Source organism: Gallus gallus, chromosome 2 (genome assembly GCF_016699485.2).
Source record: "Gallus gallus isolate bGalGal1 chromosome 2, bGalGal1.mat.broiler.GRCg7b, whole genome shotgun sequence".
Taxonomy (NCBI): Eukaryota; Metazoa; Chordata; class Aves; order Galliformes; family Phasianidae; genus Gallus; species Gallus gallus.
In genome coordinates this window covers 40,084,523-40,097,181 of record NC_052533.1, presented here as the reverse complement: position 1 = coordinate 40,097,181, position 12,659 = coordinate 40,084,523, and the positions used below count along the sequence as shown (strand labels likewise).

Below are 12,659 nucleotides of genomic sequence, written 5' to 3'. Positions count from 1 at the left end.
GTGTATTTCTTGGATTGTAACACAGCAGCCAAATTAGTCAATTTGTCACGGGTAACTTTGCATCTTATAGTTCATGCTGGAACTGCACATTTTATGTATTTTCATACATGTAATCATACATGTAATATAGGTGATGTCTGTATGTATATACAGAAATGTAAAATATAGTACGGTGTGACAGAAATACACATGCAGGTGTTTCTAGGCTGCCAGAACTCACATCACCTGCCTAATCTCATTTAGGTATATTAGAAAAAAACTCGTTCTGTTATTCTCTGTCAATAACTGTTTTCACTTATCTTCAGAAAAATCAATATTTCTATTGAATTTAGGAGCACTTTATGAAACATTTTATTGGAGGATCTAAAAGCACGAGTTGAACTTCATTTTATAATCTTTAAATATATTTCTTTATTGTACAATGGTGTATCGTGAGGCATTGTGCAAGGTCAGATGTCATTTTTTTCTTTAACTTTCCAGACATATCTGTTTATCACAAACTCGTTTTTCCCTGTAGTTTAATAACAAGGAAAGGTTGGAGTAAACAATGAAAGCAGTAACTCTGCAGTGAATTTGTTCTGTTTTTTGACACTGGTAAGCAAATTACAGTTATCTGGTGCTTCTGCAGGATATGCAGTTTATCAGATTGTCAACAAACTCATTTAAACACCCCTGGAAATATGTGGGAGTTGCAATCAGTTTCTTAGTATGTTTTGGGGCCGAGGTGCTGCTCGGTGAATACAGTGTGAAGAAGCATTGCATCTCAATACTGTTGGTGAAAAACAAATCTGGTTATGTGCTGATAGTTACTGTCAACTGGAAATAAGTGCATAGACCTTGAAGGGCTTCTGAGCATCAGTGTGTCAGTGCCTCTGTTAGTAAGCCAGTGGGAGCAGCCAGGGTCCCGGGTTAATGTTCTCTTGGCTTCTGTCTTACATTCCCGTGTCATTCCGAAGCTGGCTGCAAAGACATGCAGAATAAATGCTTGTCATTTGGGATAGGTCATCAGTAAAGGATGTGAACAGGAAATGGTAAAAGCATTCATCAGTTTTGAGGAAAAACGGTCAGTTTGTGAAGAGTCAAGGAACAAGAGCTGCTGAGAAATGTAACTTGTGGTAGATTGCAGGGAACTGAGCGTGCCTGAAGATGTGGTCCACAAACGGGTATGTGGAAGTGGTGGTTCAGCATCCTTGTGACTTGTGGAGGTGGCGTGGCAGTGTGGCACCGGCCCAATGCTGGCTGCATTGTTGCTGTAGCCATGTGCCCGCCTGGGGCACGGCTCTGACTGTCATGTGTGCTCCTTCCCATCACAGGCACCTCTGGCAGCACGTCACCAATTCTCTGAAGGAAGGCAACATCGATGCAGCAACGGAACACAAACACCACCTTGAAGAGAGACAGCGAGCAGAGGAGAGGCAGCGTGCGGCTCTTACAACCCCATGGAAGCCAAAATATTTTGCCAAAGAGGTATGTTTTCTTTCTTAAGACCTGTAGCATCTCTGTGCAGACGAGTGCTTGTACAGATGGACCTTTGTGGTTTTACCATGAGCTAGTGTTCTTATGTATCGCTGATTATTTTATTCGTAGTAGAATTTGGCTTTTAGAGAGAAGCAGTAGACTGTTCCTTGTTTATTTTGTACATTTGTTCACTTCTGTTCAATTAGACTTGAATGTAACACTGAATTTGTGGTGCCTCGTGTCAGGCACCTAAAGCTTTGCTTTTTACCTTGAGATCCACAGCTAGATTTGCAAATGCTCTGCGCTCACCTCTCCTGATAATCTTGTTCTTAGCATGGCCAAGTGAACATGCTCTTAGGGACATTTGCCCAATGTAAGTAAGCAGTCTTGGGATTCATCTGCTTGAAATGTGATAGATTTCACAAAGTTCATCTTTGTTCTTCCTTAGAGAAGAGGGGAAGGGGAAATAAGATGTACTGAGAGAATCATTACACAACTGTGTTTACGTTAAGCAGTGTGTGCAGCTATTCAAACCAGTAGTTCATCTGCTGAATCTTCCCATTGCTTCTTTTCCCCTTGGGAATTTCCTTCCCTTCTGCAAAAATTACCTGTAAGTTCATTAAGCACAGAGTTTGCAGACGACAGGGATGGTTTCTAGTGTCGATTGGTGGCGTTCTAGCTTTTATGTGGATGTATGCAGATGCATTATATATAAATCTTGTTTGTAACCTGTCTCTAATTTTCTTACAGGGAGATGGTTGGCAATACTTGAATCCTCTCTGGAAGAGCCTTTGACAAGATACAGCAGTTGTCTTATAACTTTACCTTAAAGGCATTATAAAGATACAGTATATAACTTGTAAAATGTCTCTGAGTAGGTCTCGTTATCAGAAGATACGAATGAGAAGCTATATACTGTGAACAGTGCATCTCAAATAACCACAAGCTCAAGGTGATTCAGGAGCCATTTGGTGTGTATGGATACACAGACACACTCACGTGTACGATATACGCACATATAAACACACAGTATGCATGTGTGTTTGTGTGTGGGTGTTACTTACACTACACATAAACAAAGTATAAACACTAATGGTGATTTAAAGACCTTATCCTTTAAACATTAGGGCACAGAACTCTGGCTGCCATCAGCTGGGGTTCCCGAGTTGTGTGCTTGCAGGATCAGGCCCTGTGCTAGTATTTAAAAACCACTTTTTTATTAGTACTGGTTAAGGTTTTCTATTTTTCACTTTTGCCAAAAATGTTTTGCACTTGAAATGTGACGTCACTTAATGGCAGTCGTTCCGTTCCAACAGTCACGGGGTAACTCACTTTGACGTATGAATGACGCATTGACAGCGCTCTTTGGGATGCTGATTTAAGAGCATGTTTCTGGCACTTGTGGTGTGAATTTCCTGCTCTTACAAGAAGTAGCAATACCTTCTCAAGGACGTTGTTGGCACTAACCCGGCGTGTCCTCACTGTTCTGTTTGTTCCTACTTCAGAAGTTTCACAGGTCTCCGGTCGCTCCCAGCCAGGTGCTTTTGGTCTTGCTGTGTGATGTTCTTTGGCTGTTGTCATGCCGATGCGTTTGGTTACATGTTTTGCTAAATCCCCCCACCCCCCGGTCTGTGTCTGAGGAGCCCCAGTTCACAGCCCCACCTTCAAAATCAAACTGCTGCTGATGCACTGATGTGCAGAAATGCCAGGCTGTGAGTCGGGTGCGGCTGCTGCAGTGGGTCTGAGCCTCCCGAGCTGCCCCTGCCTGCTGCTGCTGTGGTGTCAGAGCCCCTCAGTCCTTGGTCAGGCAGAGCTGTACCTTCATTTCTTTCGCTTGTGGCACAGGTGATCGCTTTGAATGGTTCCTCGTGGGAGGAGATGAGAAGCCTTTTCAGATGAATGATGATTTTCTGATGTTCAAGTAACGATTTAGTAAATTACTACACTGAAACAAGAACTTTATTAATGAAATGAATGAAATGGGATGTAACTTGTTTTGTAAAATAAAGGAGTAAACAATCCTGCAGCTTGATCTTGCTTTGTAAGATAACCACTGTGACACAAAGAATGTGAATTCTTAAATTTCTTAAACCTTCATTGCTTTTTAGTTTGCCTTTGTTACAAGTGAAGGTGTTTTCGAGAGGAGTGACAGCAAACAGATGTAAGATGTGCTGAGATCTGCTCAGTGCTGCTCTAACAGCACTCTGCAAAGAAACCTCTCTGTTTCTCACCCCCTGGCATGGGGCCCTGCCTCGATATAGTGCTGATTATGGTTGTTTCTTTTATCTGCTTTCTTGATAGGACGACTGTTGCTTTACACCTATTACACTGATACATCTTAGGTGAAAGATGTAGGTGTCGCTTATATCTGTTGTTGAGTGTCGTGCATTTTATAATGCTTTATTTTTTGCTAGATATTAAAAGCTCTTGAGTAACTCAAGGCCATACAGAGGTGTGTGCGCACGGAGACGTGGCTCACTGGATGTAACACTTGGTAGATCTTTCCATGCTGAACTTCAGAACCCTGTGTAGTGACGTGCAGCCTTCTTTTCCTCATGAATGTTATTTGTCTGCTTGAATGTACCTTTTCTTTTTTTGCACGTTAGAAAGATTCAGAAAGGTTCATGTCATGAGTGATTTAAATACCATTTTTTAAGAAAAATGTGGACTGAATGAGCTCAGTTTCGTAACTGACAGTTTTTTTTTTTAAAGAAACATCTTATTTTCAGCTATAGTCAGCGTTTCTCTGTAATAACACCACAGTGATGCAGTTGTGGTAAGCACTGAATACCACCACCAGGTATGGTCACCTGCCGGCAGTATGCCCATCATGGTTCTGCTCTTGTTTTAGGTTAGTCTGATAGGTAACGAGAGCTATCGGTGCAGCCTGTAGCATCATCACAAAGACCACTCTAAGTGCAGAATTAAACACATGGAACATTTTTTCCCAGAACCTTTGACTGCGATGCACCAAAGAAGAAGGCACACGCTCACTGAAAACAGCCACGGGAAACTTCTTTGTGAGGTGCCGCCCCTGCTAGAAGAGCAGAGCTCTCATGGGTTTGATGGCACCACTGTCGCAGCTGCAGAGATGCTGTAGTCATTCTCTTAGGACATCTGAGTAACTTCGTGCTTGTAACTCATTGAAGGTTTTTTCTGTCTGCATGGTTGGTTGGTTGGTTGGTTGTGCATACTGAGACCATTCCACTTGTGCTCTGATAAATATCTGTGCTGATGCTGAGTCCCCAGATACCATCACCACTGCTTCTTTTCCAAAGTAACTTGGGAGAGACAAACATTAAACAGTCTCTTATTTAAGATCCCATCAGCAAGAGATTTCAGAACGACATTCAGAGGTGTCATTTTATTTTTCTGATAGTTATGTATTTACATTTTAGTTATATTTAGTTATAGTTACATTTCACAGGACTGAAAACTAAGTACTCCTAAGCCTTATTTTGTAGGGTGTTCCGGTAGCCGTCCTGGACTTGCAAGTGATTATTTTCCTTCTGAAGTAGCCAACGTATACACTCGGCATTGTAATGTAGTGCATGTACTTCAGATTTCTGTAGTGCACACCTGTGGAAGGCCTACGCAACTTCTTTCTCGAATTAGAAGCGTTCAGAAAGAAAATGTTTACCTTCACCATTTTAAAAGATGCTCTGGCAGTCTCTTCTTATTTGCTTTCCTGTCATGATTTGTGAAGTTAAAATTATGATGCTCCTGAATAAAAGATGTTTCATTTAGTAGTGGGACGCCCTCTCTTTCCATTGGAGAATTAGTTAACGAGGAGCATTTATTCCCGGGTCCAGGTCTGCCGCAGTGCTGAGGGCACCGTGATCCGTTTTCATGGTTCTGATAGGAGTCATTTGTCAGTGGAGTTCTGCCTTTTGTTTATGTACTTAAGTGTTCCCTCCCTGTTACTACTGCCAGACACCGCACAGCTGATGTTGTTTAACTTGGGCAGCACCACACGGAGAGCACAGGGCTGGGTAGCGTTGGTTTTGGAAAGGCTGGGAAGCACAGGCTGTGTTTTGGCAAAGAGAAAGGAAAAAGGTTAAGATGTTCCCTCAGTTCAGAAAATCATTTCATTTATATTTCATCATTAACAGAGATTATCTTAAAATGCAACTGTGGATTACTGCAGCACTGCGCACTGGCGTGGTCTGCATTTCTCACATGTCGGATAATGTGAGTCTGGTTTGTTTTAAACATTCATCCGCATTGTTGGGAAACACCATGCCAGAGGACTTTGTTTTAATGCAAAACAGAGACCAACCCTGGCTGTAAATGAGACAGGAAATACCGTTCCTCACCTCTCGTTGCATTGCTTCAGGGCCATGGCATGTTGTAAGCGTTGTTACTGACAGCTTTAGTCACAGCCAAATGGGATTTCATTTCAGTTTTCACTCAGTGGCATTGATATGTACAGAGGGCTGAGTCAAAGCATTTAACTGCTGCTTTCAAGTGTAAATCTATCAAGATAGGTACTTAACTAACAAACAGCTTTCCCCTCTTTTGGAATTGCTTCCACAAGTCAGAATGTTTCTGCTGGGATAAACAACAGTGGTAGTGCCCTCATTGCTTTTCACAGCAGTGCCCAATTGATGCTGAACTTGAGCAGCACCAGCTATGAGTCCACAGGTGTAGTTCTTCAGCAACTGAAGGGCTGAGCCTGGCTCAAATGTATTTTTCCCTTTACATTTTTACTCCTTTGTAGCAACTGTGCTTCAAACTCTACCGCCCTTGACTCAGTAGAGCAACAAGAGGATGGCTGTACGTAAGGAAGCACCCTGGGACGGAAGGTAGGTTTGAGAATGATGTGAACTGAGCGTGCAGCCCTTTGCTGGCACAGGGGGGGGGGGTTCAGCTCTTGTAAGAGCACCGAGGACGGGAGAAGTGGGCACCTGCAATGTGCTGGTTCCTGAGGGACCAAGGAAGGTCACACAGTGCCTGCTGGTATGTTGGAAATTCTTTTTTTTCCTAATGATGTCAAAGCAAGTTTTCATTGTAATGCAGACTAGTAGTACAAGCCTTGAAGTCAAATTAGATTTAAGAATGCTCAGGTAAGTAGTAGGTAAACTTGGGCCAAGGCTGCTTGAGATTCCTGGAGTTACCTGCTTATACTTTTGTGTTGCTTTAAAAAATACTATAAAATTAGTAATTATTTCTGCTCTACTGAAGGAAAACGCTGACAGCTAAAATAGAAAACATTTTTTCACAGAATTGTAAAGACACTTGGAGGTGGGAGGGTCACCTCTTAAGCAAGGGCGCGTTACAGCTGAACAGGAGACTGACCAGCAGCACCTGTTCAGCTGACTTTTGCATGTTCTTTCAAATGCCTGACTGCTTATTTCTTACCACTGCTGAGCAGTCAGGGTGTAGGTTTGCTTGGAATATGACAAATTATGCATCTCCCCTCTGCTTGTATGTAAGCGATGGCAACCTCTCTGGCTTCTCCAGCTGCAGCCACTGTGCACTGCAGGGTGTGTTCCCTGTAACTATCACAGCTGCTTTGGATTTCCTCACAGCGGAGGTCCCGTCTTTAACCTAACATCCTTCCAGCTTTAATAAGTAGCTGCTGTGGATTCACTGCAGCGACTTCCTGAGGTCAGTAACTTTGCATTACCCAGTCTGAGTGCATGAATTATTGCTAGGACTGTAAGCGCCACATTATTGAGTAACCACAACAAAACCGACACAACACCCTCATTAACACAAAACTTGAATTAACTTTATTTTCCCCTACAGTCAACAACTGGTCTGCATTGAGCTTGAAAGCAACGAAATAAAAATGAAATCTCCAAATGACAGGGCCAGAAATCCAGATTTAATTACCTCTGTGAAAACGCTGCAGCTGTAGTATTGGTCTGTAAAAACCACTGGAGTTGGAAATGAGTTCATAAATCAAAAATATTCTACACCTCGGGAAAGAAGTCAGCAGTAACATTCGCATAAGAACACTGTAAATTTACATTTTCTTCATGAAAGGTACATACTGGTCTGCACTGCACAGCGAGTTATTGATGCAAGTGGTGTTTCTGTAAAAAGTAACAACCTGTGGCAGGAAAACAAACTGCAAAACCCTTTCTTCCATTTTATCAAAAGAAAATGTTCAAGTCTGTATAAAGTTTCCCTATAGCTGGAAAGTGAACGCGTTCAATCTCCGTTTCTATTACTTTAGTGCATTTAATGTGACAGTTTTCACCACCTTTTGCTTCGAAAAGAGAAACAACAAAAAACAAACAGGAAATCAGTATAAAAGACAGACGAAGCCAATAGCGCCAGAGCGGGGATTCCTTCAGGTGATGTGAGCACTAAATAAAGAGGCAGAGAAACAGATTTCCAGAAGAACGTCTGCCCTTGCGGGTGAAGGCGGTGAGGGGGAAGAGGTTTGCAAACCCTCTACCGCTGCCAGCCACAGAAAAGGGGTCGTATACCTGTCAACCTTTTTCTTTCCTACACCAGGCTCGGCTTGTTTTACTAATGTAAACATTTACCTAAAGTAGTTTAGTTTCAGTTCTGAAGCACCAACTGCCGTACGGTGCTCAGCTGTACGTTTCTATAGCATTCATTACTGTCGATTCAGATTTTTCCGGAGGATGCAAATGTAGCCCTTGTATCTGTAATGTGCAAGGTTTGCCTCGTCTACCTGATGAAACGATAGCGTAAGGCAGCAATACTGCAATCGCTGTTAACCAAAAGCAGCTCATCCGGTCGGAGCCGTCCCCCGGTTATCTGTCCTGTCAGCTCTGCTGGGAACTGCAGCTTCGCTTCTTACACCCCAGATCAAAACCAGCCTGCAGCGAGAGGGAAGGACGGTTGAAGAAACCATGGAGCAGTAATTATGGGAGGAACTTATTTTGAAAGTTTAATTTCAAAGACAGCTTTATTTCCTCGTAATTGTCGAAAACAAGTCATTTTAGATTTAACCATTCCAGTTTACATGCTGCTGCTCTTCAGCTGAACGTTTTCCAAAAAAGATTGACAAGTGTGCATGTGCCAAGGACCAAATTACAGGGTTCTTTGGTGCAGTCAGTCCAAATTCTCAACCGATTTGAAGGATAATATGTACCAATAAAAAAAACACTGCTAGACTTGGCTAGCAGCTCTGTCTTGCTTCACATTACAAATCTAAAACAGCTGTTCTCAATAAGCCAATATTTTTAATCAGACATTGCCTGAAAATTTTGTACAATAATCTGGACCAATGATGGTTCTGTACCCTCATGTTGCTGTGAAACATGACTTGAGCTAAAGGCAAAGACCGGTTATCTCAAGGACAACTGCTTCGTATTAGCATTCGGAACAGTGTATTTAAACTGTCTTCCTGTTGGGTCTCTTGCCTTTCTTTAAAATTAGTTTATTCTTAATGTAGCCACGCTTCCTTTTGGAGGTCTAAAAAGAAAAACAGAACACAACGTATTAGTTAATGATTTAATCTTGACCGCGATTTTAATGCTGTGCATTTCAATCTGAGCATTAGATTTATTTTTGAAGAGCTTAATGGGTAAATCCTCAAACTAAGTATTATCTGTTTATTACTTTTAAAACTGGGATTGTTAATTCATGCCCAGCATTCGCTTTTGCACGTGCTGTACATTTCCAAGCTGCATATGCACAATCTGTAGAGTTATTTTCAAAGCTTGTGCTGAGGCAGAATTAATAATTAACCAAGGTGATAACGCTCTACTAAATAGGCCAAAGAGCAGAAGCGACAGAGAGCATTGGCTGTTTGGAAATACCACCTTACGTTTTTTGCCCTATTTGGTTCTCTTTGAGGTGAGCAAGGAAGACAGCACTATTGGCACAAAAAATGTTTTTCAGAAATAAGAGAAACTGCACAATCATATTTTAGTCTTTAGTCCTGTGCTGCCTGCAGGCTTGTTAGTGCTTTCTGCTCCTGGCTCAGAGGGTTTTAGGTTCCTCTTTAGGGTTTCAGTGGGTTTTAGGTTCCTCTTTCTTCTTTTTGTTTAATGAAGGTGGTGATGGGGAGAAGTATTAGTGTTAGTCTTGGCTCATATTAAATTCAACATTGCACAAATAAATAGTGAGCAGAGCTGCACAGTGAGCAGCTCCCACACTTGCTACAATGTGCTATGCAGAGCAGCAGGCTCCATTATGTCCATTCAATATGACTTTTTAACTTTTTGCTAAAAATGACAGAGTTTTAAAGGGAGATATGAACATAGTACTCACACTTGCTACTTTGGTGAGTTTGAGCAATGTCACCCTTATGGTGGAAGAGTGACAGGAGAAGGACTGGACTTCCAGTAAGGAAGCAACCATTTGAAACCCTCAGCTACTACAGAGCCCTCAGCATGTGCTTAAGCAATCTGAGTTTAGACACTGGCCCCGAGCTCTTTCCTGGTTCACTGATTCCTTAGTGGGAAATCCTTTAGTAGTTGGTGCTACAACAGCTGGTGCTGGATCAAAACTGCCTTTAGACAGAACTGGCACATCCACAGCTCTAGTGAGGTCAGTGCATCTAAAGTTACTACACACAGCCTTGCTTTATCACTTACAAGCAAAAGTTACACTGTCAGGCACAGAAAAACTTCTGTTGTCTTTTTAAAAAGTAAGACTAGCTTCCTTGGCAACTCTCAAATGCCTTATTTCACTTAAAATATGCAACTTTTACCATTTTTACCAGTCCCCTCTCGCATCCCTTATTTGTACTCTTATGACAAAGCGTATGTTTACTGCCTTCACTAATTCACACACGTTTCTTTCTGACAGGATTCTGGGATTCCTTTTGCAAGGTATGTTAGTATATACAGGGGTCAGAAGCCGTGAAGGACAGGGCTGCTGCTGCGATTCTCCCGAGCTCCCTGATAACAAATCCTTCTTAGCAGGCTGAAGTAGCACGCCAAACTAACGCTACGATGACTTCAAACAGTAAGCAGCCAGACACTTAAGTTCCATCAACAAAAGTTTCATATTTAATTTATTTCATACAAAAGTGCCATTTTTAAACTTCTAGGCATCACTACTTTCAAACAAAGTCAGAAAGCAACTTCCACAGAATTTACTTAGTGAGCCATAGTTACTGAAACATGAATTGATTTACTTTAGAGATTATACTTCCAGTTACATGAAGACTTAGGAGTTGTAACAGCCAGTGACACGCTCTATTTCCAGTTAGCGTTCTGCCTAAAAAAAATCTAGCCTTGTGTCTTCACATGCTTGTAAGTTAAGCAGACAGTAAATTAACAATTATTACCAGCAGGCAGGTCTGATATTGGACACTAACATGAACAGTATCCGTAACATTCTGGCTAGTGGAAATACATAATTCACCCGCTATGTGATTGACTGAAAAATAAATTGCCCTCTCCTGACCTTCTGAGTTACTTCACTGGGAACCCACCTTCTTTGACAAATACTTCTGTTTCGGTACAATGTTGGTTACTCTAAGTTTATGATCCAACGTCTCCCTGTTGTCTAGTTGTTTCACCTTGTATATTCTAACCAGCCAGTGCTCTGAGGTAAAGGCTTCCTCCAGATGTTTAAATTTAATGTCTTTGTTTCCAATCTCAGCGTTTCGCGTACGATCAAATCCTGGGGGTGTCCGAAAATCCAGCTACAAAGATCAGAGTTGTGTATTAGTTCAAGACAAAACCCAAAAGCACATCACCACAAACCGTGGTGCTTCGTACCGCATGGCAACAATTTCCACTGGTCTGTTCAAAGGATGCTACTTCCTTTATTACATTGGTTATTGCTACACGGAAAAATACTCTCTTATTCTCAACTGTCAAAATTGAGAAGTCTCACTCATTCCTACAGTTGATGCAGGAAACAGCACTTTGTATCTTCAATGGAAACACCACTTCTCTATTCAGAGATTAAGCTATTCCAGTGAAAGACTAAGGTACAGCAGCTCATAGTAGGTTGGTTTTTTGGGGGCACAGCTGTTAATGCGTACTTTTCTACTCTCATATTGAAACAGTTTGCACTTTCATGTTTCTTCTGTACAAGTCTGAAATAGTTCCTTATTAGGGTTATCAGTTAAATTTGACCCTGTGTTAAGAATACGATCCCTTGGCCTCAAAGTTATAGCTGAATAAAGGGCTCTTGTGCAAAGAGATCAGAATGAGGAGCGACTGGGGCAAGGGCTGGTGGTGAGAGCAGGAGAAAAAAGCAAAGCAGGCTGATTTAGCTACATACGTGTTTGATGATCCCAAAGGGGATTGGCAGCTCTCTCTGAGAATTATGTCCTCCCCCTGTTATATAGCATGGTGTTGCTTAATATACCGGTGTGACTTGGATAGAAATTGGGTGGTTTCTGACAGATACTAAATAAAGACAATTATTAATAGCTCTGTTTTGCTGTTATAAACAACAAATGCTCCCCACCAGATAAGAATTAAAGCTTATCGAGTGCTCTGCATAATGGAATTAGGACACTCATCTGAGCCAAAGTGAAGGACAGCACAAAGCTAAGTGCCAGTCTAGGCTAGCAGTACAACTGCTTCTGCCTAAAGGCTCTGTGCAGCAAAGTAGAGTGGAGGAGTTATAATTAATTGGTAAAGATCACTTTCTTATGAGTACTACTAGGAGCAGTACTCAGCAGTACTCAATCTACGCAGTGAGAAATGCATCAAAGTAACATTTCTATTCTCACATTTTAATTACGATTTAGTAGAAGAGTTAGCACTAACCTGCATCTCTCCAAATCTGTAATAGGACATCTTATACATGAGGCAGTTCAGCAGCGTTGGAGAACCTGCCTTGTCTACCCGGAATTCTCCCTGAGGAGTGAAGTAATCGCTTTCCTTTAAAAGCAAAAGAAGATAGAGTCAATATAAACTAAACCTCTATGTAAGGTAATTTCTCATTCCTTTCTCCACAAAAAACAACAAAGCAAACCACCACCACCACACCAACAAAACCTTCATAAAGAATCTAAATTGACTTCTGCAGTTTAAAAGCTGATTCAAGTCAAGTCAGTCATGACGACGCTCACTGAAGGTAGAATCAGTTACCAAGTACCTCACTGTAACCTAAAATGCTACAGAACAATCTTCCTACATCCCTATTCTTGTCTCACTACAAATTTTGTCACTTTATTGCAAGCAGTCACTGGAAAACTGACTTGAAAACATACAAACTAGTTGGAGGACGTCTACCAGAATTCCTCTTAACATGTGAAAAGCACCGTACTGTTAGTATACAAGACCTGCGGTATTACCGTCAAT

The 12,659-nt window shown here is 41.7% G+C and overlaps 2 protein-coding genes across 4 annotated transcripts in view; one reads left to right on the top strand and one right to left on the bottom strand.

The window, feature by feature from the left end:
• OSBPL10 (oxysterol binding protein like 10) overlaps nt 1–3,484 on the top strand; it is a 105,162-nt gene extending 101,678 nt beyond the window's left edge. Inside the window, exons 11-12 of the mRNA XM_004939425.5 lie at nt 1,314–1,467; nt 2,209–3,484. Of these exons, the coding sequence (XP_004939482.1) occupies nt 1,314–1,467; nt 2,209–2,253 (199 nt within the window). The 3' untranslated portion in view covers nt 2,254–3,484. The remainder of the gene's footprint in view (nt 1–1,313; nt 1,468–2,208) is intronic.
• A 3,686-nt stretch (nt 3,485–7,170) lies between these two features.
• Nucleotides 7,171–12,659, bottom strand: part of STT3B (STT3B, catalytic subunit of the oligosaccharyltransferase complex) — a 50,628-nt gene continuing 45,139 nt past the window's right edge. For 2 of the 3 annotated variants that reach the window (NM_001396868.1, XM_046925920.1), the window contains exons 14-16: nt 12,123–12,236; nt 10,829–11,041; nt 7,171–8,856 (exon numbers count right to left, since the gene is read on the bottom strand). In NM_001396868.1, the coding sequence (NP_001383797.1) occupies nt 8,776–8,856; nt 10,829–11,041; nt 12,123–12,236 (408 nt within the window). In that variant the 3' untranslated portion in view covers nt 7,171–8,775. Of the gene's footprint in view, nt 8,857–10,377; nt 11,042–12,122; nt 12,237–12,659 lie in introns of those variants that run through there. The other variant, NM_001031513.2, reaches the window with a different exon arrangement.